This window comes from Lampris incognitus, chromosome 20 (genome assembly GCF_029633865.1).
Source record: "Lampris incognitus isolate fLamInc1 chromosome 20, fLamInc1.hap2, whole genome shotgun sequence".
Classification (NCBI taxonomy): domain Eukaryota; kingdom Metazoa; phylum Chordata; class Actinopteri; order Lampriformes; family Lampridae; genus Lampris; species Lampris incognitus.
In genome coordinates this window covers 23,747,238-23,771,850 of record NC_079230.1, presented here as the reverse complement: position 1 = coordinate 23,771,850, position 24,613 = coordinate 23,747,238, and the positions used below count along the sequence as shown (strand labels likewise).

The 24,613-nt window shown below is 45.2% G+C and overlaps 1 protein-coding gene and 1 long non-coding RNA gene across 2 annotated transcripts; one reads left to right on the top strand and one right to left on the bottom strand.

Moving 5' to 3' along the window:
* On the top strand, window positions 1-16,366 carry trmt44 (tRNA methyltransferase 44 homolog). The gene is made up of 11 exons (XM_056300571.1): window positions 1-524; window positions 1,587-1,704; window positions 4,237-4,456; window positions 5,140-5,208; window positions 5,560-5,667; window positions 6,225-6,296; window positions 9,234-9,340; window positions 9,780-9,963; window positions 10,917-11,262; window positions 14,474-14,590; window positions 15,727-16,366. Exons 1-11 carry the CDS (start codon window positions 182-184, stop codon window positions 15,963-15,965), a joined length of 1,923 nt encoding a protein of 640 aa, XP_056156546.1. The 5' UTR covers window positions 1-181; the 3' UTR covers window positions 15,966-16,366.
* LOC130130759 (uncharacterized) lies at window positions 14,586-24,409 on the bottom strand. Its single transcript, XR_008812182.1, has 3 exons — window positions 24,185-24,409; window positions 23,562-23,664; window positions 14,586-14,706 (listed from the first exon to the last, which is right to left on the bottom strand). It is a non-coding gene; the product is annotated as an uncharacterized LOC130130759 (long non-coding RNA).
* Window positions 24,410-24,613: the final 204 nt, after the last annotated feature.

Below are 24,613 nucleotides of genomic sequence, written 5' to 3'. Positions count from 1 at the left end.
GCTGTCGTTTTAAAAGTTGAGAGATTTTTTATAAAGTTTTTTTTAATCACAGTAATACATGATAAGAATGTATTCTTAATTTTAAAAAATCATGAAATCTCAAAATAAAAATATCCGGAAAGTGACTTTCGGGTCATGAGCACCAACAGTAGAGCCATGCCGTGTTTTCTGAGTTCTAACAATGACAAAGGTGTTTGAGATCAAGTTCCCAGCGGAATGCAGGACACTTCCAGAGGGGTTTTGGTCAGCCATAGACGTCTGGATAAAGAAACCTCACGTCGTGAACAAACGTCTTTGTGGAGCCACAGAGATAGAAGACACCAAACATGTGGCAGCTGAGGGACTTGGTCTCCTGTCGGCTCCTGATCCCACAAACTCAAACGATGGTTTGTCATTTTTCCGGAGTGGATTTTCACCTGCAGCCAAACACGACACGGAAAAAACACTATCCGTTACTGTCAGGACACTTATTCCCAAAGTGAGCCGCTATGGTCCAAATAAACAAAAGGAAATTGTGATCAGAGGTAAGAATTTGACATAATGACAGAATGGAAGAGTCACGTTGTAAAGAATATAATAGAATATAATAGAATAGAATCGTTCGACCACAGTTGTCTGGTCTCTTCAAAGGCAACCACCAGTAAAGGCAGTACAAGCAGTTATGTAACAGTTTCAAACAGTATTAACAATGCCTCTTCATATTTGTTATATATTAATAGGGTAACACTTTAGTATGGGGAACGTAGTCACCATTAATTAGGTGCTTATTAGCATGCAAATTAGCAACATATTGGCTCTTAATTGGTCATTATTACGTACTCATTAATGCCTTATTCTGCATGGCCTTATTATACAACCAGTAAGCCATTAACTATGAGTTTTCCCTCTATAACCTCAGAATTATTGCTTATTAGTAGTACCATCTCAATCTGCTTTGCTTAGTATGGCCTTTATAAGGTGGTAGTACCACAAGAAGAGTTATTCTCCCTTACTAACGATTAATGAATATGGTCTGTTCTTACATAACAAAACACAAAACTACAAGTGTTAATAGTGTTAAATTACTGTAAATTAAGTTTTTGTTACTTAGAATATGTTCCCCATACTAAAGTGACGTCTTGATCATTACTAATTCACTAGCAATTAAGTTTTTTTATGTTCCCCATACTAAAGTGTTACCAACAGGGTAAGTTCAATAGTATTCAAAATGACATAAAACAAAAGAACTGAAAGGAGGACTTAATAAAAATTCAAGAGAAAAAAAGGTAAATAATGAAGGAATAAAAGCTACATTGTAGTGGTTATGGGGATACATAATTCCCCTTATTGAGCTAGTAGGAACATTGGTTTACAGCTGCTGTTTTCTCAGTTCGGGTTTGCAGTGATACACTTCTGCTGCGTGGGTTTTTGTTGTTGTTGTTGTTGTAATGGTGGAAGAAATAAATGGTGCACGTTGTGTAGCTGAAAGAGAAAGTTGTCACGACTCCTGCTTGAGCTCCTCTATAACATGATGAAAAAAAACATTAGAAAATGAGTTTTAATATAAAACCGGTAAAGCCTCATCATATTTCCTTTTCTTTTTCCAGACTTTGACTGTCATCGTGTGACCTTTATTCCATATGAAGAGAATGCAGAGGGACAGGTGTCTCAGAAGAAGGGCAATATTCATCAAATTCAGCTGCTCCATCAGGATTGCGAGGAATGGTGGGTGAGCAAATGAAGAAAGAGTTGGAATATAATAGAAAAGTTTAGGGTCCCTCCATATGATTCCATCTATTTGTGTGGCTAAAACCAGCTGAGTAGCCAATATAAAAATCCCCCAGACATCCATCCATCAATCCATTATCCAAGCTGATTATACTAATTAGGGACGCGGGATGCTGGAGCCTATCCCAGCAGTCATTGGGCGACAGGCGGGGAAACACCCTGGACAGGCTGCCAGTCTATCTCAGGGCCAACACACACACACACACAGACATTCACACCTAGGGACAATTTAGTATGGCTGATTCACCTGACCTACATTTCATTGGACTGTGGGAGGAAACTGGAGCACCTGGAGGAAACCCACGCAGACATGGGGAGAACATGCAAACTCCACACAGAGGACGACCTGGGATGACCCCCAAGGTTGGACAGCCCTGGGGTTCAAACCCAGGACCTTTTTGCTGTGAGGCAACTGCGCTAACCACTGTGCCACCGTGCCGCCCTCCCCCAGACATACACAGCCAAATTCCTATTTCAGTGAAACTGGTTAAGGTTGATGGGTTTTTTTTAAGTTTGAATACAATTAGGAAGTGCATATTCATCTTGACAGAGTTAAAAGGACTAACAGAAAGCTCCTTGTGCAATGAAATAATGGATTGTCAGTCAATGTTTGTAAGGCATGGATAATGAAGTTAAAATGATTAGGAAGGCTTCTTCTAAATATTCATCGTTGAAGCCAAAAGTCTGTTACAGTGGATTTTTCTGTGATGAGATTGGGACTGCATCATGTGCAAGCCAATCTGCACAAACCGGGTTGTATGGGACAGTGGTGTAGTCTGTGGAGGACAGGGTGACGGTGTTGTTACATGAGTGGATGAGAAGATGGTGTTTGGAGACTGGGGTGATGTGAGGTCAGGTAGCGGTGTCTTCTCCAGGACCATCTCCATTCTCTGTAACCCGTAAAATGTAACCTTGTTTATTTGTTTATTTGCTTTTTCATCAGGCCTTTTTAAAATGGTTAGACTGAATCCCATCAGTGATTCCCAAATTTGGGTCTGGGAATGCTCCAGTGGTACTTGAAGGCGTTGCTGAGGATCACCAGCAAATTCAACCATCTTTTCAGTCTGTAGGTGTTAGTTTGAATGTTTTTGTCCCTACTGAAGGTATAGACAGTTGCACAGTGTTGCATAAGGTCATGTCTAACAGAAACGGTGGCACAGTGGTGCAGTGGTTAGCGCAGTCGCCTCACAGCAAGAAGGTCCTGGGTTCGAGCCCTGGGGTAGTCCAACCTTGGTGAATCATCCTGGGTCGTCCTCTGTGTGGAGTTTGCATGTTCTCCCCGTGTCTGTGTGGGTTTCCTCCGGGGGCTCCAGTTTCCTCCCACAGTCCTAAGACATGTAGGTCAGGTGAATCGGCCATACTAAATTGCCCTTAGGTATGAATGTGTGTGTGTATGTGTCAGCCCTGTGATGGCCTGGTGGCCTGTCCAGGGTGTCTCCCCACCTGCCACCTAATGACTGCTGGAATAGGCTCCAACATCCCCGTGACCCTGAGAGCAGGATAAGCGGTTCAGATATGGACGGATGGATGACAGCAGAAACACTTTTCTAATGGTGTTGATTTGGACTGCATCTCATCAGCTGACAATATAATGAGTATCTTTGAACGTGTAATGGTTAATTCAAGATTCAAGATCTTTTATTGTTACATCCCATTATACATGTATAAGAGAGTAAAATTCTTGTGTTTCGGCTCCTCAACATTGCAGCAGCAATAGCAATAAAATAAAATAAAATAAAAAAGCAGCAATAATAGTAAATAGTGTGTGGTGTATGTAAGGTGCTGTGTATGTGTGTGTATGTGTGTGTGTGTGTGTGTGTGTGTGTGTGTGTGTGTGTAGGCCCAGCCTTCATAAATGTGCATGGTGTGTGTAGTTGTTTGCATATTTGTGTTTGTGTATGCCAAGCTGTGTGTGTGTGTGTGTGTGTGTGTGTGTGTGTGTGTGTAAACTGATGATCCACTGTGGCGACTCCTAACGGGAGCAGCAGTAGTAAGTCCTGAAGACCATAGGTCAGTACCAGTCAGTCCAGCACCAGGCTTAGTGTCTTTAATGTTCTTTATTCAAAAGCCTGGTTGCTTGGTGGAAGAAGCTGTTCTGGAGCCTACTGGTCCGGGCTTTGAGGCTGTGGTACGGCTTGCCTGATAGTAGCAGCTGGAACAGTCCGTAGTTGGCGTGGCTGGGGTCTTTGAATGGCTTTGCTGACACGACGTCCGTTATATATGTCCTGGATGGAGGGAAACTTGCATCCACTGATGTCCTGGGCCATCCACACAACCCTCTGCAGTGTTTTGCGGTTGTGGGCAGTACAGTTCCCATGCCAGGTGGTGATGCGTCCAATCAGGATGCTCTCGGTTGTGCCTCTGTAGAAGGCCCGTAGAATCTTGGGCCTCATGCCAGTTACTGGCTCCATGCCAGTTATGCACCAGTTTATGGACCAGTGATCTTCATGCTTCATCTTCTGCCACTAGGTGTCTGGAGCTGCGTGCACTGAGGCCAGACGAGTGGTTCTCTGATGGAGTGGTCTATCCCAAGTTGCCCTGGTTCTCCACAGACCTCCTGCCTAAACTGGTGCGCTGGGCCACTGAGACCAAGACCAGTGAATTCAAGAGCACCCTGTCTCTGCTGCCTGTGGAGAAGTACGGCCTCATGTACCAGCAGCTTAAGAACAAGTACAAGGAGATGGTCAAGGTAGACGCAGTGAAATCAATGAAGCTGTTATTTGTTTTTGATCTTTTTTTTTTGGTCATAGCTAACCCGTGTCTCCACTGTTTGTGTTGTGTAAGCAGCATGTTAGCTATGTAAACCGTCTTAAGGCAAGGCCGATGTTTGTTTCCAGACAGGTTCTGTTTTTTATGCACATTCAAAAACTTAAAGTCGAGGTTAATACGTGCGAACAGAACCAGTATTTGATTTGGGCTCAAACCAGAAGAGAAAGAAAGTAGTGGCCACTGTAGGTCCAACATATTGCAACAGGACAACATAAACACCCAAATTCTTCGTTATTTTATTGTTGAATTCGCCCATTTTGTGTTGTTTTTCGGACAACAACTCGCTCTTATTCTTCCGCTCCGTCATAGTGTTTATTGTTTCACTGCAGTAATGAATGAAATCCTGTATATTAGGAATTTGTGCCGCGTTTGCATACATATATACAAAAGTTAGATACAAAATGATGGATCGGGTTTCAGCGGTGTGGGTCGGATGTGGTTGAGATGCTTACCTACACAAATCACAAATCATGTAATTAGAATGAGAACATTTGTGTTGTAAGAGACGGGCAGGTAAAAAAGGCAGACCAGGAATAGATATCTTCATTGAGGTTGTGCACAGGTCATCTTTATAATTTGTGTGTTTTGAATTGCGTGTCCCAGGTTTGGCCCGAGGTGACAGATCCGGAGAAGTTCGTCTTTGAGGACGTCGCTATTGCCACATATCTCCTGGTAGGTTTCAGGTTTGCAGATTTTTTAATGTATTTTTCGAGATGGTATTTTTTTTGCCATGCCAGTTTTACTTGTTTTTTTTTTATCACGGTTGTTTGACTTAAACATGGAAAAGATAATTAATTTCAGTGTTTAGCTTACTTGCCACTGCAAAAAGACTTCACGCCGTCTGAAAGTAACATAAAGTCCATGTTTTTCTTTCACGTATGGTCAGTTTTTGAAAGTGTAAAGCCAAAATGGGTTGATAGGATATCAAGTTGACTGGGGGTCATACTGCAGTTGTGGATTGGGGGTTTTAATGAAATGATGGAAATCCATCGAGACGACTTGTGCTGTCATTGCGTTATGTAGGTCCTGTGGGCTGAGGAGCGAGCGGAGAAAGGTCAGACTGCCAAACAATCATTTGTGGACCTGGGCTGTGGAAATGGCCTCCTGGTTCATATACTGTGTAATGAAGGGGTAAGTTAAGTCAATCACTGTATGGACTGTATGCCTACTTTTCTCTCCCCAACTAGGTAGAATTAACAGCCATTTTCAACTCTGTTTACAAAACTAAAGCAGTTTGACTGTGCAAAAAGATACCTCAAACAAATTACATCTTCTGCAATGTTTTAAATACTGAAATATTGAGAGGTTAATATCAAGTTAAAAAAAATGCAATTGAGTACACTGCTAATTTAACGTTTCTTACATTAAATGGACCACCTCTATGTCCAAAACATCAGTATTTGGAAGACCTACTCCAGTCTGAGGACCTTGTCTTTAATTATCCAAGTATTCATCCGGGCGGGGTGAATCAATGACATGGGGCTAGTCAGGACCTAGGTGAAGAGGATTAATGTATCTGAACTTTATTAAATCAGCAATGTCACATCGCCCGGCTGTCCATCAGCAGTCTGGGCCAGGCGTAACTGAAATGACACACACGTTGGGAGACCGGCCACAGTGTGAATGGAGCTAAGATTTGGGCTGATGAGGTGATTATATGCTGACCGTCACGCTGTCTTGTGTTCCAGCACCCAGGAAAGGGCATTGACGTGCGGAAGAGGAAGATCTGGGACATGTACGGCCCACAAACCCTCCTGGAGGTGAGCAAGGTTAAAATGACACAGACAGATGCAACCTAGTTCACATTGGTGCTGGTCTCATTTCCATATAAAAAAACAGAAAGTGGGATACAGGTTGGAATGTGATGTGCATTACCTCATGAAAAGCTCACCTGTGACTGATGGTCGCTGCTCCACTCCCTCTGCTGATCTGGGGAGGGCTGCAGACTACCACATGCCTCCTCCGATACACATGGAGTCGCTAGCCGCTTCTTTTCACCTGACAGTGAGGAGTTTCATCAGGGGGGCGTAGCGCTTGGGAGGATCACGCTATTCCCCCCAGTTCCCCCTCCCCCCCGAACAGGTGTCCCGACCGACTAGAGGAGGCGCTAGTGCAACGAGCAGGACACATACCTACATTCGGCTTCCCACCCGCAGACATGGCCAACTGTGTCTGTAGGGATGCCCAACCAAGCCAGAGGTAGCACGGAGATTCGAACCGGCGATCCCCGCGTTGGTAGGCAGTGGAATAGACCAACACGCTACCCGGAAGCCCTAGCTACGCGTTTTCTTAACTCCACTTTTCTCCCCTCCTTGCAACTCAACGTGCACTATTTTCCATTGATTACAGCCAGTCCGACATAAACCTACATCTTACACCATCACAGTACCGTCAGTTTCATTGAGGATTGTGCCTTTAAATGATTTATTTTCACTTTGGTGGAACATGATCATTGTTTTGACTCTCAAACCTTGATACCTAACACATACTGACATGTCGAACACTGTCTTCCATGGAAATCCATGGACATTCATCATGACTGGACCTTCTTTTTTTTTTTTTAAATTTCAGATAATTTTAATCTGAGAAAAGAGTTTATTTCTCTTAAGCGCACAAATGGCCAACTGGTGGAGAAAACATGTCGAAAATGAAAAAAACAAAACTGGGTGTGGTCTTGGTGCTATTGCTGTTTATGACGGTGTTATTTGGCTGTAGAAATGTCGCGATGACTGCTGAAGGAGGAATGTTAACGTTGCAGAAAACTGGAAGCCAAAATTCAGACATCTTATGGAAGGGAAATACCACTTTAATGATGCTATGGGGTATTGCTGCAAGCTGGAGAGGACTTGAAAGCAGCATAACCGACACACAAACACACGCACACACACACTCGGTGAAGCCTCTCAGAGACATGCTGTACTGTACTTTCCCTTCTACCTTCCAGCTTCAATCTTTCATTTGACAACAAACCGCTCTCACTCCCAGTCATCTATTATTGAGCGTGTTTACGTTGGAGCGGATGTGACAGACCCGTCTGGCTTGGGACTCAATGCACTCAACGATCTGCAATCTTCATTAGGGTTCTCCTCAAAGCTCCTGGGCCTCGACCCTTTTAAACTCAGATTCTGTGTGATGGGGATGACGGGCAAGTCCACGGACCCCGTTCACCAGAATTGGTTTGAGGTAAACGTTGTTGACATACGTTTTCCGGAAGGTGCTTTGTGTGATATTTTTTTTTTTGGTAGTATGACTAGTACGTATCAGCAGGGGGCGCTGAATGGTACCGACTGATGAAAAGTAAAAACCGCTGAGTGTTTTCGTTGGTGTTTGACGATCAATCTGAAAAGTACCTGGCTCGCTCACACTCGCGGTATACAGTAAATCATTCAGTACCACAACAACTGATTTCATCATCGTTTCATAATTTCATCATCATTTACCACTATAATTATTGAGGGTTTTCCAAAATGGCAGATGTTTGCAAACGTGCTGGGTATCCAATACCTTTCTATTTGAATGAATTTGATTTGTTGGTAGGGGCGGCACGGTGGTGCAGTGGTTAGCATAGTCACCTCACAGCAAGAAAGTCCTGGCTTTGAACCCCGGGGTAGTCCGACCTTGGGGGTCATCCTGGGTCGTCCTCTGTGTGGAGTTTGCATGTTCTCCCTGTGTCTGCGTGGGTTTCCTCCGGGTGCTCCGGTTTCCTCCCACAGTCCAAAGACATACAGGTCGGGTGAATTGTCCATACTAAATTGTCCCTAGGTGTGAATGTGTGGTGTGTCGGCCCTGTGATGGACTGGCGGCCCGTCTAGGGTGTCTCCCCACCTGTCACCCAATGACTGCTGGGATAGGCTCCAGCATCCTGTGACCCTAAGCTGGATAAGCGGTTTGGATAATGGATGGATGGATGGATGTTGGTATTGACGTTGCAGCAGCGGTCAATATTCAAGGAGAATACACATGAGCACCAATAGGTTATGTTAGTAGACCTCAAGTGGTTATCTTTCACCCAGACAAGCTGGTTTTCCTCCCGCCACACCAAGATGTATTGTGGTGAGTCTTCCTGTAGGAAAATTAGATTTGGGTCAAATTGTTATTGGATGTTCAAAACATCCCTATCTTCAAATATGGTGGTGGTCAGATGATTGCAATATGTTGTACCTGGATGCAAGCCAGATACGACATGTGTACAAGCACTGCAAAAACAGATGGAGAAGGAGTGTGTGTGGGGAAAAGTAATACATTCAGTCCATAGGAAAGATAGAACAGCCATTCTTCTGAATTCTGAATCTTTATAATTTGATGTAAAGATCTTATTGACAACAACTAAGAAAATGTCCGCATCCTTGAAATCCTCTTTACAAGACTCGAAATTCCAGTTGTGTCTGTACTGGGATGCACACTGAGATGCAGCATCTCTTTCAGGATCTGAATGTCTACATTTCTTATCCCTTTTGCATTTCTTACCAAACCAAAGATTGTCCACCTGCCCTGTGTGTGAGTTTATTTTGAAAGATATCACCTTGACTAGAATTCCCCTGTGATACTGAATGTTTCTGAGAGGGGATTTTCCTTCGGGGACAGCGCCGTCTTGTCTCAAACAGCTTTTAATGAGCGAGTCAGAATCAAATTATGCCAACCTGCCTCTCTGCCGTCATGAAAGAGCTCATGTGCTTTTTGGGTCTTTGCTATTTCAGGAAAAGGCAATCACTCCCGGTGACTGCTTCTTGTTCCCCGGTACAGACTGGCTGATTGGGAACCACTCGGATGAGCTCACACCATGGATCCCAGTCATAGCGGCCAGGCAAGTCATCCGCAGACCCAATCTCACGCTGCGGCTCAAGTGCCAGCTGATCCCACCAATTTGCAATGAAATTATTGCTGCTTGGGTTGGGGAGGGTTGTTTGTGCGTGTGTGTGTGTGCGCGCGTGCGTGTTTATGTGTGCGTGCGTGTGTGTACCTGCACGCAAACACTCACTTGCTCCCGTGTCCCCAATAAATACACTGTCACGTAATTTTTGAGGCTGGCCACCTGATGGCGATGTTGAGCCTTAGTCGCATTATTAATTTTCTTCTTTTGGTCTGATTTGACCGGAGATAAAAACCTTCAATAATCTCTGGTCAAATCTGTAATCTCTTAAATTCACTGAATCATCAAAACAACTGACACTGTCTCTATTCTTACGAGTGATTCATGCAGCCAGAAAGAAGGAATTTCTTCAAGTGTTCTGTTTATGTCCCAGGTCCTCTTTCTCCTGCCGGTTCTTCGTCCTGCCCTGCTGCTTCTTTGACTTTTACGGGAAGTACCGGAGACGCCAGAGTAAGAAGTCTCAGTATAAGGAGTACATAGACTTCATTGCCGAGGTCAGCCAAAACGGTGGCTTCAACACCGAGGAGGACTGCCTGAGAATACCGTCCACCAAACGGGTATACATCATTATCATTATTATTATAATGACATTTACACTCGGTTTCCCTCACTAAGAGCTGTCTTTTATAGCTCACACTTCCCGTATCCATTACCACCCTGCCTTTGACTGTACACATGGGAGCGTTTTTGCATGCTTTTAGACTGACTCTTTTTTTTTTATCCGAATCATTTTTAATTTGCAAATGTACGGTGATACTTGTGTTAAATTCCACTGTTAGCTATCATTCATTTGAGACTCAAATCAGGCTACAGAAGCACAGTGGTACGTTTGCTTTTTTTTTTTTATTATCTAGCATTATACTGCACTACCAATAGTCTGCCATCTCACCCTCATTTACAACAAAAATTCCCCTTGGAATTTTACCTGGAACGTTTTAAGAAACCTTTGCGGTTTCGGCTGATCTCCGCTGGTTGAGACGGGAGCAGCTGTGCATCTGTGGCCTGATTCCCTGCTTTACAGTCTGCCGGAGTAAAGTAGGGAGAGCAAGTGTTTATGGTCCCCTCTGGGGCAAATTTGCTTTATAGCTCATAGTCATTAGCAGCCACGGTGTACATGGGCAAATAAAGCCAAGAGCAAAGTACCCGGGGTAGTTTTATGTATGCAAATTGGTCTGTATCATCATGTTTATTTAAAGCAAAAGTTTTTGAGGAAAGGAGTTATTCTGTCTCCCTGTTGGAAAGCTGGATAGGAGATGAGCGCACATCTTTTTTTTGATGGGCTTTGAACATTGTTACTCAGGGAATGTGTGTCGATGAGCATCAGTTAAATATGTTCAGAAACACATTTAATAGCCACGCTTAGGTGCATACTGGCGATTTTAATGGGCATTTCTGCTATCTATGTTTGATTTAGTTTAACTTGAAAACATATCAGAGACTCTGGACTGACTCTGAACCGGTTTCTTTTTTTTATCCATTACTCACTTTGTCGTAATCCACTTTGCTGCAGGTGTGTCTGGTAGGAAAGTCGAGGAACTACCTGCCATCTGAGGAGGCTCAGGCAGAGGACCGGCGAAATCATTACATTCAAAGCCGCCAGACCTGTCCCGAAGTCACACTTCAGCGGTATGCCGGCGATGGAGACGGTTGCCATGACAATGTCACCGATGGTGACAGCGCTCCCAGTGGCGTCTGGGGAGCTGGCTTCCAGCCCCGCGACAGACTTGAACGAGTTCGAAACTGCGCCGCGCTCCCCCGGGATTTCGTGGACCGCGTTGTCCTGCAGGTCGCCAATGCCCTGCTGAGGTTGACCGAACATGGACCCACGTGTGCTCCCAATACCTGGAACCGAGGAGGTAGGAGGGAAGCAATGTCACATCAGCAAGCCACCAGATTTAAGACATAATCTCTCTGGTCTGAATAACAAACATGTCTGGCTCGCACAAACACACACAGACTCCTGCTATTGGTGAACAGGTGTGGATTAAATCAAAACCAGGGCGCCTTATTTTTGACGTTTTGCTGATTCAGTGACCGCTGGGTGAACACTGGGGTTCTGAATTCAGCACAAAGCTTTGTGATCCATATTTGATGCAGGACATTTGTGGATGGTTACTCTTAATTGTAAAATACACTTCAAAATAAAGGAAGGAGCCAAATGTCACATGCCTCATTGGTACTGCAAATTACTTTTGCAAACTGCCTCACTGTGCCATAGTAACCCTGTAGGTAGCATCTGATGGCTGTTGCATAACACAGTATCGTATACCCTCTACCCTTTATGTCGCTTCCTCTTGCTCTCACTTTGTTGGTCTGAAGGGCCCTTGTGACACTGGGTGACCCATCTTTGAACCCTGTCAATATTTCAAACCCCCACCAACCGCTTCCTGCACCATACAGGGCAGAAAATACAATATGCACACTCACACACACACACACACACACACACACACACGTGCACGCTCACATTATAAAGCAGTCGGACCTCACCGTTGTCAACTCATCCGTACCCCCGCTGCCACACATCTGCTCGCTCACTCACACTTATTACCCTAAAGACGGCACATTAGATAAGGAGACGAGGTTTGCTGTGATTAAAACAGAAAAGTTCTCTATCGTGGGTGTTGGTGCTGAAATGAGAGGAAGCGAAAGCAAGCAAGACGGAATATAAAGGAGAGGGGAAAGAAATAAAGAGAGATAGAGAGAGAGAGACTGTAACCCAGGATGGAGATGATGGGATGAATAATGCACCATGGGTCATGATTTATGCATGAGCAGGCATTTGTATTGAGGTATTCCTACCAGTTAGCGTCTCATCTGCTTTGTAAGAACAAAGGCTAAAGTCAGGTTAAGCCAAACTACATTGAATAGGTACTGGTGAAAGAGTCCTATTAAATGTTTTTTTTTTTACTTAATTCAGTGGTGCCCTTTTGTAATTGTAGCTTGAGAGCACCAGGATTATTGATTCTCTTGCCGAGTAGTCTCAAAGTGATTAATTCATGGACGTCGTGGATGTGCTGTCGAAGGCCCTGGCTCTTCTTTTTATTCAATCTCTTTGCATTGTTTTTTTTTTTCAGAACAGAAGTCGATTCAAAACGCACACATTTCTTCACCGTCAGACCACCATCGGAGGCCTTGTGTGGCGTTCTTCTGTACTGACGGTCAAAATTCTGCAAACTTAGTTTCGTGGTGTCTTTGCTGGTAAAAGACGGAGCCTTGATACATCTGTTGACCAGATGAGAGCGCTAACAATCAAGACCGAATGGATGTCCAACGGGCGAAAATCAAACTCGCACAGTTTGCTATTATTAGAACGTCGGCAGCTCGTGATGAATATTGCTAATCTTTATTTAATTCTTAGAGAGCGCCATGTGAGTGGGATGGTGGGAATCTCATGTTTTATTTTTAGGGAGGTGATTATGGACCTAATCAAGAAGGATAGGGGAGCACACTGGTCCATGCACTGAGCAGCTCCAATAAGAAAGCTGCTGTACCCATATTTTGGCTACTTTCCCCTTTTCTTCTTGTTCTGCATTTTTTAAGGCTCTTTTGTCTCCACTTAGCTTGATTTTGAGCAGGCTTAAGCAACGATCAAACAATTTTCCCCAACAAGCAATCAATTTATGGGCTGTCGCAGGGTTTTGCACGGGGGGCTTTTAACCCAGAGTGGTCCGACTGTCCAAAAAGCCAAGCCATTAATAATCTTCTCTGCCTGGTCCTGCTCTAACTACAGTCTACGTTGTCGATATTGCCTTTCTTCCATTTATCCCTATTAACATTGAAGGCAGTAAAGGGCAGATCTAATCGCCATATTGATATTGTATTAAGGCCCTGAGGTCCCTCGGCGTTGGGGCTGTAAGATGGCCGTCTGCCCGGTTTCACACGTAGCTGCTACAATTGCGGAATTTCCCTTTTCCTCGCAAGCCTACGCATGATATCTATCCCCCTGTCGAATCTGGTTTAGAGACGTGGTCAGAAAGGTGACCGCTGAAATTTCAGGGTGAAAACAATGAGCCGCATTGTTCTTTGTGTCATTTTTCCATTAGTGGCTTTTGCGCCAGTTGGCACAGTGCTTTAAGACATCGGTGGATCTAGGTCACATAATGTTATGAAATGGCACAGAGAGCATTGGAAACCCTGCGGTGAGGGAGGAGGGGGCTGATATTTCATAGAAGGGATGAGGAGATTGTCATTTAGGCGAACCAAAGGTCAACCCAGATTCAATTCCCTTCGGGGGACAAAAAGGGCAGAAACACCAAAATCCTCATGCGTTGGACCCCAGAGGCCGGCTGCTTTGGATGCAGCAGTGAATTGTGGTTTATCCGCATACAGGGACTTGGTGCCATGGGTGCTTTGGTCTCGACTTTGAAAGCTCAGAGGTTTGAGATGAGCTCAATTTGTGGCAAGGGTGCGTCGTATTTTAGTATTCCTCTTTTCTCCCTGTTTTTCCTCCTTTGCCATCTACATAACGGTGCCTGTGGGGGTGGCGGTAGTTGGTTAGTGACAGCAGTGAGTCATGCACTCAAATGGCCAGTGGGAGAGGTGGTGCAGAACTGCACTCTGGTTGTTATGACAGCGTGTTGGAGCCACTTTAATTGTGCACACTTCACAACCCCAACTGACACTGAGGGAAACTAACTTGGAGGACGTTTTTTTTTAAACATGTTTCTGTAAAATATTCCTATATAGAATTGATCTTATTTTCCTTTTTCTCCCCCTGTCGCTTTGAGCACATCGTTTGTTCTCGACCTCCTCCGACCCATGATTCTCTAACCGGCCTGTCTCGAAACCTTGGCCGAGCTTGATGTTATCTCAGAATCTGACGTCAAGTCTTTCTTTCACAGCCAAGGACGCCGGATCTAATCCAGCTGAAAGGAGTGAATTACAAAACTTGTGTGAAAGCATCAATATGAGAAGAACAATTTTTACTTTTTTCTCACAAGTCAGTGTATACCTGAGGCAAGGGGTAAATGAGTAAAAAAGAAAATTTAATTTATTGAACTTAGCATCTTTTAATGTTCTATGTTGTCTCATTCCTTTCTCTCCATCCTTCCTCCTCCTCCTCAGGTAGTCTCTCTGTGGGAGAGGTAGCAGAGCTCCTGGAGCAGGAGACCTTGCAGCTCCTGAAGAAGGAGTGTGGGGGCCTTCAGACGCTTCTCAAGAACAACCACCAAGTCTTCCGAGGTAGGAGGGCCGAGTCCTCGCACCGCCTTTCATCAAAGTCCAGAGACCAGTTTTTCTTGAAAGGTTCCACAAAATGTCATTTAGAGCACCGTGGACATCCACGATTTCGGATAGATCTGAAAAACAAAAACAAAAAACAGAACGGTTGGGTGGGATTTAGTGAGTGGAGGGATTTCTATTTGACTGACAGCCAATAATGACTCGCATTTTTGGTAGAATTCAGACATGGGTGTGTTTGCTAGTTTCAGTTTGGTGGTAGAAGATCACTTGTTTTCTCTCAATCTCTCTCTCCTGATTCATTGGACATGTTTGATAAAGGAGTCATATTTAGTGCACTTTTATATAATTTCCTACCATCCATGAAGCATTAGTGAAGTTTCAAATCAAGTAATTTTTAATTGTTTCACAGCCTCTCTTTCTCCCCCATTTAGAAAACACAATGTTTTTGATTGATATTAAGATTTTTTTCCAAATATACTCTGATTGGCTGCCAGACTGGGACTGCCAGACTGAGCTGTCCAATGGCAGGGCTCGTGCCAACGGCATGTTGAAGATAATTGGTTAGGGCAGTTGGCACGTTCAAACGTTTCAAGTTATGTCATCACCAACGGTGCAATACCAAAACTGCTTTTCAAATTACGTCTTTTCATGAATACGTAAAGTACAACAAAACGTGAATACCCAGGTTGAATATTTTTGGATATAATCTCTGAGATTAAGCTCTACTTTGCTTATTTATGGAAGGGCAAACCTTTAATCCACGCCCACACGTGCCTGATAATGTTACCAAAAAAAAGTATTTGTCAGGAAGAGAAAAGCATTATTCTTTTAAACTGGAATAAAACAATTTTTTTTTAGAAATAAAACACATTTCTTGAATATAGAGTTAAATAGATGTAAATTAAGTGCCAATAAAAGGGGCAACAAAATGGGGAAAAAAAGAAGACCATTTTCGATTGCATGGGATATACAAATAGGATTGAAGTGGTTGGACTGGATTCAGCACTATGCCAGAATACTCAGCTGATATAATGGATTTCAAGACAGGTCATCAGTGTCAAAACAGGTACGAAGTTTGTTTCCAGTCTTTGGTGGAGGACAAATCCTCTCCTTTTTTGGTTTTTCTTCCTTTTCAGTGGAAGGAGGGAGGGTCCACATAAGAGACTGGCGGCTGCAGACCGAGAAGGTGGGCGCCAGGGCAAAATCCAAGGGGAAACCGTTTGCCCCCGGCGCCTTGAAAACCCGTTCCTGCTGGTTCTACACGCAGCACCCTCAGGGCTGCCCCCTGCAGGCTGAGCAGTGCGCTTTCGCCCACGGACCAGGTGACCTACGACCTTCTACGAGACCAGTGAAGAAGAGCGCTGCTGCCCTCTGATTACTTCATTCAATCTGAACTTTTTTTTTTATTTCCATGTATTTTTTCTTTTTAAGTTTGCATTAAATTTTATTCATAATCTTAACTAAAACTACATGGCTAGATGTACTTGGATGTTACTTAACGAAGTAACTGGTGATCTATGCACTGATGATATTTCAGGGTTAATCTCAGATGTAGTTTCTTGTTACTTGAGACCCTATTTGAGTGTCTATTTTTAAGTACAAGTTTTGTCAAATGTGGTAGAAACCAGAAGAAATAAGGCCATGTCCGATAATTGTAGGACATAAATTCTAATTTAACCACAAGCTATCCTTTTGTCTTTCTTTAAATTCATTTCAGGAACCTTGTAAAGTACAGAGACTTGTAAATGGCACTGGTGTAGCTTTCAAAATACATCATTTCCTTTGAATGTTTCCCTGAATTTTCTTTAAACATTATTTACCTCTGGGCCAGCTGGGGTACATAATGCCACTGCCGCTGTCTCGTCTCACCCAAAATAGGCGCTGCCCAGTTTCACAGTCCCACAATTATACGCATTCACACAAAGATCCCCAGCGCAGCCAAAACTGAAACCCTTGTGTTTTTTTCCGGCTGTACTCTGCTCATAAAGTCACTTCAGACAGGTACTTTGAGGTTCATAGACAGGGCAGGGGTACAGACTGCGCAGGGACAGAACAAAGTAAATGTTAGCGGTATGAATTATTCGTTGGCTGGTGTTGAGTGGGGGGTACTCTGCATGCTGTCTCCCACAGCCTGGTACTCTCTGCACTGTCTCTTTATTACTGGTTGTTCCCCTTTGGCTCAAATGTCAGCCAAAGGCAGTAGGGCCGCAGTATGGGCGATGAGATACTATGACTTCTCTGATGGGGGACGGGGGCGTAGAAGATGTCATCAGAGCCATCTGTCGGTAGTGTGCATATCTAAGTCTGTTTTGCCACAGCTTTGCCACTGTCCTCAGCTACATAGACATTATTATAAGTATCAGTTTGAATGAAAGCGTAGAAGCAGAAATCTTCGCAGCTTTTACAGCCTTTCAACCTGGCGAGCGCTCCCAGAGGATCTGCAGTATCTGATGCAAGCGATAAAGGTTGAGAATATGGGTATAGCAATAATCAGAACAATCGGCAAATTTCAAGAAGTTGATCCCCAGATGGTAGAGAGAAGTGTCACCGCTTCCGGTGTGGGAAGAGGGCGGCGCGAATTCACGTTTGCAGCGGCCTCCCCCAGTACCGGTGTGGGAAGAGGGCGGCATGAATTCACGTTTGCGGCGGCCTCATCCAGTACCGTCCATACAGTGTCTTTGTCCACGTCTGCGTTTAAGTTTTGTCTTCGTTTGATGGCTGGGAGAGCTGGCGCTGGATCGGCTGGGAGGGCTTGGTCCGCTGCGTCCTGTGGGCCCAGGGACCACGGCCCTGCCTGGAGCTACGCCCGAGGAAGAAGCACTGAGGGCGGTCTGACAGGACGTGGAAGCGGTGCAGGCTAAGCTAACTGCTAGCCCGTACAGACAGGCAGTTCCGATAACACCGAGGGCAATCTGGCAGCAGCCTCGCCTGGTGTTGACTGTGGTGTTTTTGGTGTCGGCGTGTGGAGTGCGAGGAGGTGTGTCGAGGGTGTCTGGCCAGGAGAGCTGGCGTAGGATCTGCTGAGGGAGCCTGGTCTGCTGCATCCGGTGGGCCCAGGGACCAGGGCCCCTGCCTGGAGCTACGCTTGAGGAGGAAGCGCCGAGGGCGGTTTGACAGGACTGCTGTGGGCTGGGGAAAATGATATTTCAAATAAGAGTTTCTAATTCTGATTTCTAAATGTTGGGGAGGGGGGTCTAGCATTAAAAACCTTCAGCTGGTTCAAAATGCTGCTGCTAGAATATTACCTAAAACTAAAAGCTTTGACCATCTCATGCCGGTTCTAGCCTCCCTTCACTGGCTCCCCGTTCACGCTCGATCTGCCTTAACCTATAAGCTACTTAGCGGGCTTGCCCCCTCGTATTTCGGATCTTACACAGCCCGATGTACTGCCACGTGCCCTGCGTTATCGGAATGCAGGCCTCCCAGAGTTAAACAGAAGTCTGCAGGCTGCAGAGCCTTCTCGTACCGCGCCCCCTTTCTTTGCGGTAGTCTGTCTCCCAGCCGCCGTCGGAGAACCTAAACTGAAAAGCCATCTTCTCTCTTTAGCTTTCAACTAGTCGTTTTGTCTCTCTGGTAGTTTGACTTCCTTCTGAGCTTTGTCACAGCTGTCCTCTTTTGGGAGGGTCTCAGTCTCAGTGTATCTATAACTGTCCTGCAGATGAGAATGTTCCTAAACCTTCCGAATGCATCACACCGTCCTAATGTTCTGTTTGTATCTCTGAGCACATGTGCGCCCATGCTGTGCACCTGCCCCCCCCCGCCCCTCTCTCCTTCTCTCTCTCTTTGTCTCTCTATTTCGCTTCCCGGGACAAATTTTCTTCCTTTATGGACTGTCTGATGATGACGGATCATCTCTCTCTTTCAACCGCCTGATGACTTCGGAGCCTGTTTGTGATGCGTCCTATCTTCCCTTGGTCACAGTCCCACCCTCCTGGAGATTTATGCTATCGTTTGTGCTGTTTGAATTTAAAATAGCTTTTTTTTTTTTTGCTGTTTGTTTTAGCTTTGACAACTTCGGCATCACTCATCACCTCTCTTGTCTTCCGTCTCTCTCTCTGTGTGACTGCTGTGTGGATGTCTGCCTCGCCTCTTGTGTGTATGTGAAGTCTATTCTCTCTGCAGGGCCCCACTGAGCAGAGCTGGTTTTGTGGTGCGGGGTCACGGCGACTCCTGACTGCATCTGTGGGGTTTCCTGACGTTTCTTGGATGGACACAGATTCACTGGATTTGCCTCGCACTCTGCTTTACAGTTTTATTACCCGGCCGGCACATTAAGTTTGCTAGATGTTGTGCTTTAACTGTGTGTATTCTACATTACTTCGCTCTGTGTGATCTATGACGTTACATCATAATTCTGTTATTTTTGTGTATTTTGGCCATTTGACACCTATTGCGTGTCTGTCCTTCCTGGATCCCTCCTCTGTTGCTCTTCCTGAGGTTTCTCCAAATTTTCTGGCGGCCTGTCCAGGGTGTCTCCCTTCTTGCCGCCCAGTGACTGCTGGGATAGGCTCCAGCATCCCCGGGACCCTGCCAGCAGGATAAGCGGTTTGGGTAATGGATGGATGGATGGTTCCTGTGGATTTTTTCTTGTGGATTTTCTCCTCATTCAGGTTTAGGGTCCAAAGACAGAGGGTGTCGCATGTCGTGTATTGTTGTCATATATTGGTGTGTGTTGTGCTGATTGTAAAGCCCCTCATGACTACCTTGTGATTTTGGGCTTTACAAATAAACGTGATTGACTATTTCCGTAGTTTTTGGTACAAACTGGTATAACTACTCTATGTAACATGACTTTTTTTTCCAGCAAAAGTTGTTTGGTTTCCGGTGCTCCACACCCACCTCTAATGAAAGGGGCTGTTTGGAGGGTTATTAATATAATAATAGCTTAATTTATGAGAGACTATTCTGATTGGCTGGCAGTATTGGTAGCCCCGCCCCCTCCTCTGACTGAAGCAATGGCTACCCAATCAGATTTTAATAACTTCTCAGCATGGAAGTTATTAAAATCCTGGGTTAAGGGGGTGTCCGGGTAGCACAGTGGTCTATTCCGTTGCCTACCAACACGGGGATCGCCAGTTCGAATCCCGGTGTTACCTCCCGTTTGGTCGGGCGTCCCTAGGGACACAACTGGCCGTGTCTGCGGGTAGGAAGCCGGATGTGGGTGTGTCCTGGTCGCTACACTAGCGCCTCCTCTGGTCGGTCGGGGCGCCTGTTCAGGGGGGAGGGGGAACTGGGGGGAATGACGTGATCCACCCACGTGCTACGTCCTCCTGGCGAAACTCCTCACTTGTCAGGTGAAAAGAAGCGGCTGGCGACTCCACATGTATCGGAGGAAGCATGTGGTAGCCTGCAGCCCTCCCCGGCTCGGCAGAGGGGGTGGAGCAGCGACCGGGACGGCTCGGAAAATAGGCTAATTGGCCAAGTACAACTGGGGAGAAAAAGGGGTGGGGGGGATCCTGGGTTAATTGCTCCCGATGTGACGTCATTCCAAGGGGCAATTCTGAATGTTTTGTTCAAATGGTGCTGACGTCATCACATAAACAAGCAGGTGAAACACGCTACTTAAGCGCTGTGAGAAGCATGAAAGCGGCGATACTCAAAATCCACCCCAATACTAGACAGATTTTGTTTTCCATAACACCGCCCACCCTCACCCCCCCACCCCGCTGTAAAAATGGACATAATCATAATTTGATCATTGCCAAAAACAATGAGTCAACAGCGAGGCAGTCACCACGCGCTTAATACAAGGCATTTGCTCTTCAACCCTGTTGTGGAGTTGAACGTCCATACTGTACCCCGGAGCTGAGGTACACATTAGCAGACTGGATGCCCCCCCCCACGCTGCCCGCAGCTCGATGACTCCATCACAGAATACTGATGAAGACACGCGCTCCCTTATCCAATCTGACCACGGGCTCAGCAAATAGAAAGGAGGCCCATAGCAAAGCAAGTGCAAGTATCCTGGGCACGCCGACGGAAAATGTACCGCTGGAGAAAAGCCTCCTCGCTTAATGATGGCTTTTTTTGTGATGACACGGTCTCACAAGGGTGGGAAGTACTCCTGTATTTAGTGTCACAGTATCCATACCTATGTGTGGGTTTTAATAGGCTGAGCAATCCTCTCTCGTGCTCTCTCTCTCGCTCTCTCTCTCTGCCTTTTCGTTTCCAGGAAGAAATCAATTCATGGAAAATACTACTGGGGCCCTTGGTCTGTGAAGATCTTCATAATCCAATCAACCTGCTGCCCCACATTTCTCTGCCGAGGAGCGTGACGCGGCCGATGGTGCGTGCCCACGCCCTCGCTCTGCCTGTGACCCTTTGACCCCGGTCCTTCCTGCCCCCCCACCCCCCCGCCCCATGCAATGAGCCGTCATTACAAGTCTGTCTATGTCCACTTCGCATCGCTGCCCTGCAAACCATCAAGAGACTGACAGCAAACATTGATTCCTTCCCCGGCGCACCCCACCTAGACGGAGACCGGCTTCCTGTGCCTGGAAGACAAGCCTATCAAAGCAGGTCTGTCGTCCGTCCTAATTGTCTGAAGAATGCATTATCCCGACAAACCCAAACAAGAGAAACGCCGAAAAACAACGTTTTCCACGCGAGATGCGTCGATGGGTTGAGTCAGTTGTGTAGGGTGAATGCAAACCATTCACTGGTTGGAGTGTATTGTGGATGGAGATGTTGCTACATTTCACGAACCAGGTGCTATTGATGGAGACTCGTGCGGACGGTTTGTTAAAAATCCTGATTTCTTTTTTTGGATTCCCCCCCCCTTTTTTTTCTCCCCAATTGTATCCGGCCAATTACCCCACTCTTCCGAGCCGTCCAGGTCGCTGCTCCCCCCCCCCTCTGCAGACTACCACATGCCTCCTCCGATACATGTGGAGTCGCCAGCCGCTTCTTTTCACCTGACAAGTGAGGAGTTTCGCCAGGGCGACGTAGCGCGTGGGAGGATCACGCTATACCCCCCAGTTCCCCCTCTTCCTCGAACAGGCGCCCCGACTGACCAGAGGAGGCGCTAGTGCAGTGACCAGGACACACACCCACATCCGGCTTCCCACCTGCAGACACGGCCAATTGCGTCTGCAGGGACGCCCGACCAAGTCGGAGGCAACATGGGGACTCGAACCGCCGATCCCCATGTTGGTAGGCGAAGGAATAGACTGCCACGCCACCCGGACGTCCAAGATTTCATTTTTAATAAGATCTAAATGTTGGCGGCAGAGTTTAGTTGCAAACGGTTTTGACCGTCTTAGTTTTCCTATAACCGAGGGGTTAAAGGCCGCTTAAAGCGCCTGACTTCTGCAGGGCTTAAGACCACTCGCCAGTTTAGCACGTGCAAATGCATTCTCCTTTTTAGTCCAGTTCACCTCCACATCCATTTCAAGAGGCAAAACACAGGCGTTATGTTATATTCCTGCAACTCGGCACAAAGCCACAAAACTTCAAGTGATTATCAATCACGCGTGGCATCATAAGACGCTGTAGACCGCTCCACATTGCAATACAGTGCATAGATCCCCCTCCATTTTGGTTCCGTTCCAGGTAGTAGGATTTTGTTTTTGTAGTTACAGTAAGGAAAGTGTGTGATCCCTAGTCAAGTCCTTCGAGCAGCAATGAGTGCAACAAAATGTTAGTAGGAGCTAATTTGTTTTACACAATGTCTGATCTGCAGCTGGAGATTTGGCCCAGTATTTAACAAGAGCTACATGTGGTGCAGCGTGCACATAGAAACACATTATTTCTGCAGAGTCAGCTCGCTCTACATGACACCAAATCATTCTTCCTCCGATATGGGAGACGTATGATGCATTTTAGCTTCTATCTGCATTTTTTTCCTTTTTTTGTAAATCATTTTAACTCAAATGCTATGATATGAGTGTGTTGATGTGCCTGAACCTACTTGTGGTGCAAGTATTTTTACATGCATGTGCAGTTGCGTGTGCAAGTACATGCACATGTTTACATATTAAGGCATTGTGAATGACACATCAGGCCTCAGAGCTCTGAGGAATGACAAGGCTGCTCAAGATGAGAATAAAATATGCCAGAGAGAGAGAGAGAGAGAGAGACAAAGAGAGAAATGAAATGACTGCCCATCCCTGGAATCTAGGTCAGGGAGAAGTGGTTGCAACTTTCCTTGTATTTCTCTCATTTGTTATCCATTGTGGCACCATGCGGCTCAGTGTACTGTAATGTACTGTAATGTCGAGGAGACTTGTTTTTGGATGTGGGGTTTCTTCCCCTGTTCTCAGCAAAAACAAGCCATGTAAGACCTTTCTGACAGGTGCCACCTGCAATGAAATATCTAGTTTGAATGTACAACAGAGATTACTCTTTTTGTTGTTCATTTTTAATCTTCATAACTTTGATCTAAAAAATTTAGCTGCATTTTAAAGACTTGGCAATTTAAGCCATGAGTCGCCTGGAGGGAGGACGGTTAACCAACCCCTAGATGCATCCTTTTAGTCAAACATCCGTGTGTTTGTGTATATGTATGTATGTATGTATGTACGTATGTATGTATATATATATATATATATATATATACACATACACACACACATACATATATGTGTGTGTGTGTAGTATGTATGTGTGTGTGGTTATGTTGTGTTAGTAGAACGTTTCAGGCTGAGGTAGCCAGTTGTCATTACTATTTTGTCATTATTCCTAATTTAATTGTGAAGTATGACCTGTCAGTGTTAAACAGTTGTATGAATTTGTGTGTGTGAGTGCCAGAGACGGCGATATTTATAAATCCTTCACCATGTTGCATCATAGGATGCAGATATAGTACAGTGAAGACGTGCGTGTGCGTCCCCATTCCTACCTTTGATAACACACACACACACACATATATATATATATATATATATATATATATATATATATATATACACACACACATACAGAAAGAGTGTGTAGGAGTGTGTGAGGTGCAGGAGGAGATGGAGAAGGTCACCTGGTCAGTGGGCGGTGCTTGAGGCGGTGGAAACAAATGGGCCATGTGGTCAGAATGAGGTCACCGTCTCTGAAACTGACCTCCCTGGTGGACACACCCAACTCTAAACCACAGGAGGATTAATGACCCTGTTGTTGTGGCAAATACTTTTGCTTTTCATCAGCTTGTCTTTCCTAAGACTGCCCCGTGTGTTTGTGTGCGTGAGAGTGAGTTTGTGTTCTTGTACTTCTATCTCTGTGAGGACCAATTTGAGTTTTTAAACATCAGCGTGAGGACATTTTTGCAAAGTGAGGACATTTTGGCTTTTCCTCGTGTCTATTTTAGGGTTAGAACTTGGGTTTTGGGGTTAAGGTTAGGATAAGGGTTACGGTTAGACATGTAGCTGTGATGTGTTCAGTCGATGAGGGGTATAGGAAAGTATAGGAAGACAAATATGTGTGTGTGTGTTCATGTGTACTGCATTTCTACATTTGTGGGGACCAAATTGCATCATAAAATAGCTTCGAGGAAAGCGTAGTGATTCACAATAATTGCAGTATAACTACAAAAATCATTCTTTTGATTTTCCTCTCTTAGGATTTGCTCGCTATTTGGCAACATCAGCAAATTCACATTGCACTCACCAGACTTCTGAGAAGAGCTGTCCAGAGCACAGGGGAGAGCCGTGTCAATGAAATGTTTTCTCTCCAGTCCATTTTGAATATATTTTTTTCTCACCTGCACTTTTCCGTTGTGCACTACGAGATCAATTACCTTTCATTTTTGGACTATTACGATACCCCAGCCTCTTTTTTCAAGTGTGTGGAGTCTTTTTTTCTTTTTCTTTTCTTTTTCTTTAAAAGAACTGACTGTGGTGACCCACATATATATAACGAGAGACATTCACCTAAGAGGACGGTGTACCTTTAAGGGAAGAGGCGAGGGGATCAGATAATACACTTCCGCTTCTGGTTCACAGTTCAGTGTCGTTGTCGAATGTATGACATGCTAAGTTGGAGCTAGTAAACTACCTCGACTACGTCTACTCTCACGTCTCCTGTCTCGTTGTTTTC

Excerpts from the sequence above, each read along its gene's own strand:
- trmt44 (XM_056300571.1), top strand. The coding sequence starts at position 182 with ATGACAAAGGTGTTTGAGATCAAGTTCCCAGCGGAATGCAGGACACTT. Across the intron at positions 9,341-9,779 it reads ATCCCAGTCATAGCGGCCAG|GTCCTCTTTCTCCTGCCGGT; the intron begins GCAAGTCATCCG and ends TTTATGTCCCAG. Across the intron at positions 14,591-15,726 it reads CAACCACCAAGTCTTCCGAG|TGGAAGGAGGGAGGGTCCAC; the intron begins GTAGGAGGGCCG and ends CTTCCTTTTCAG.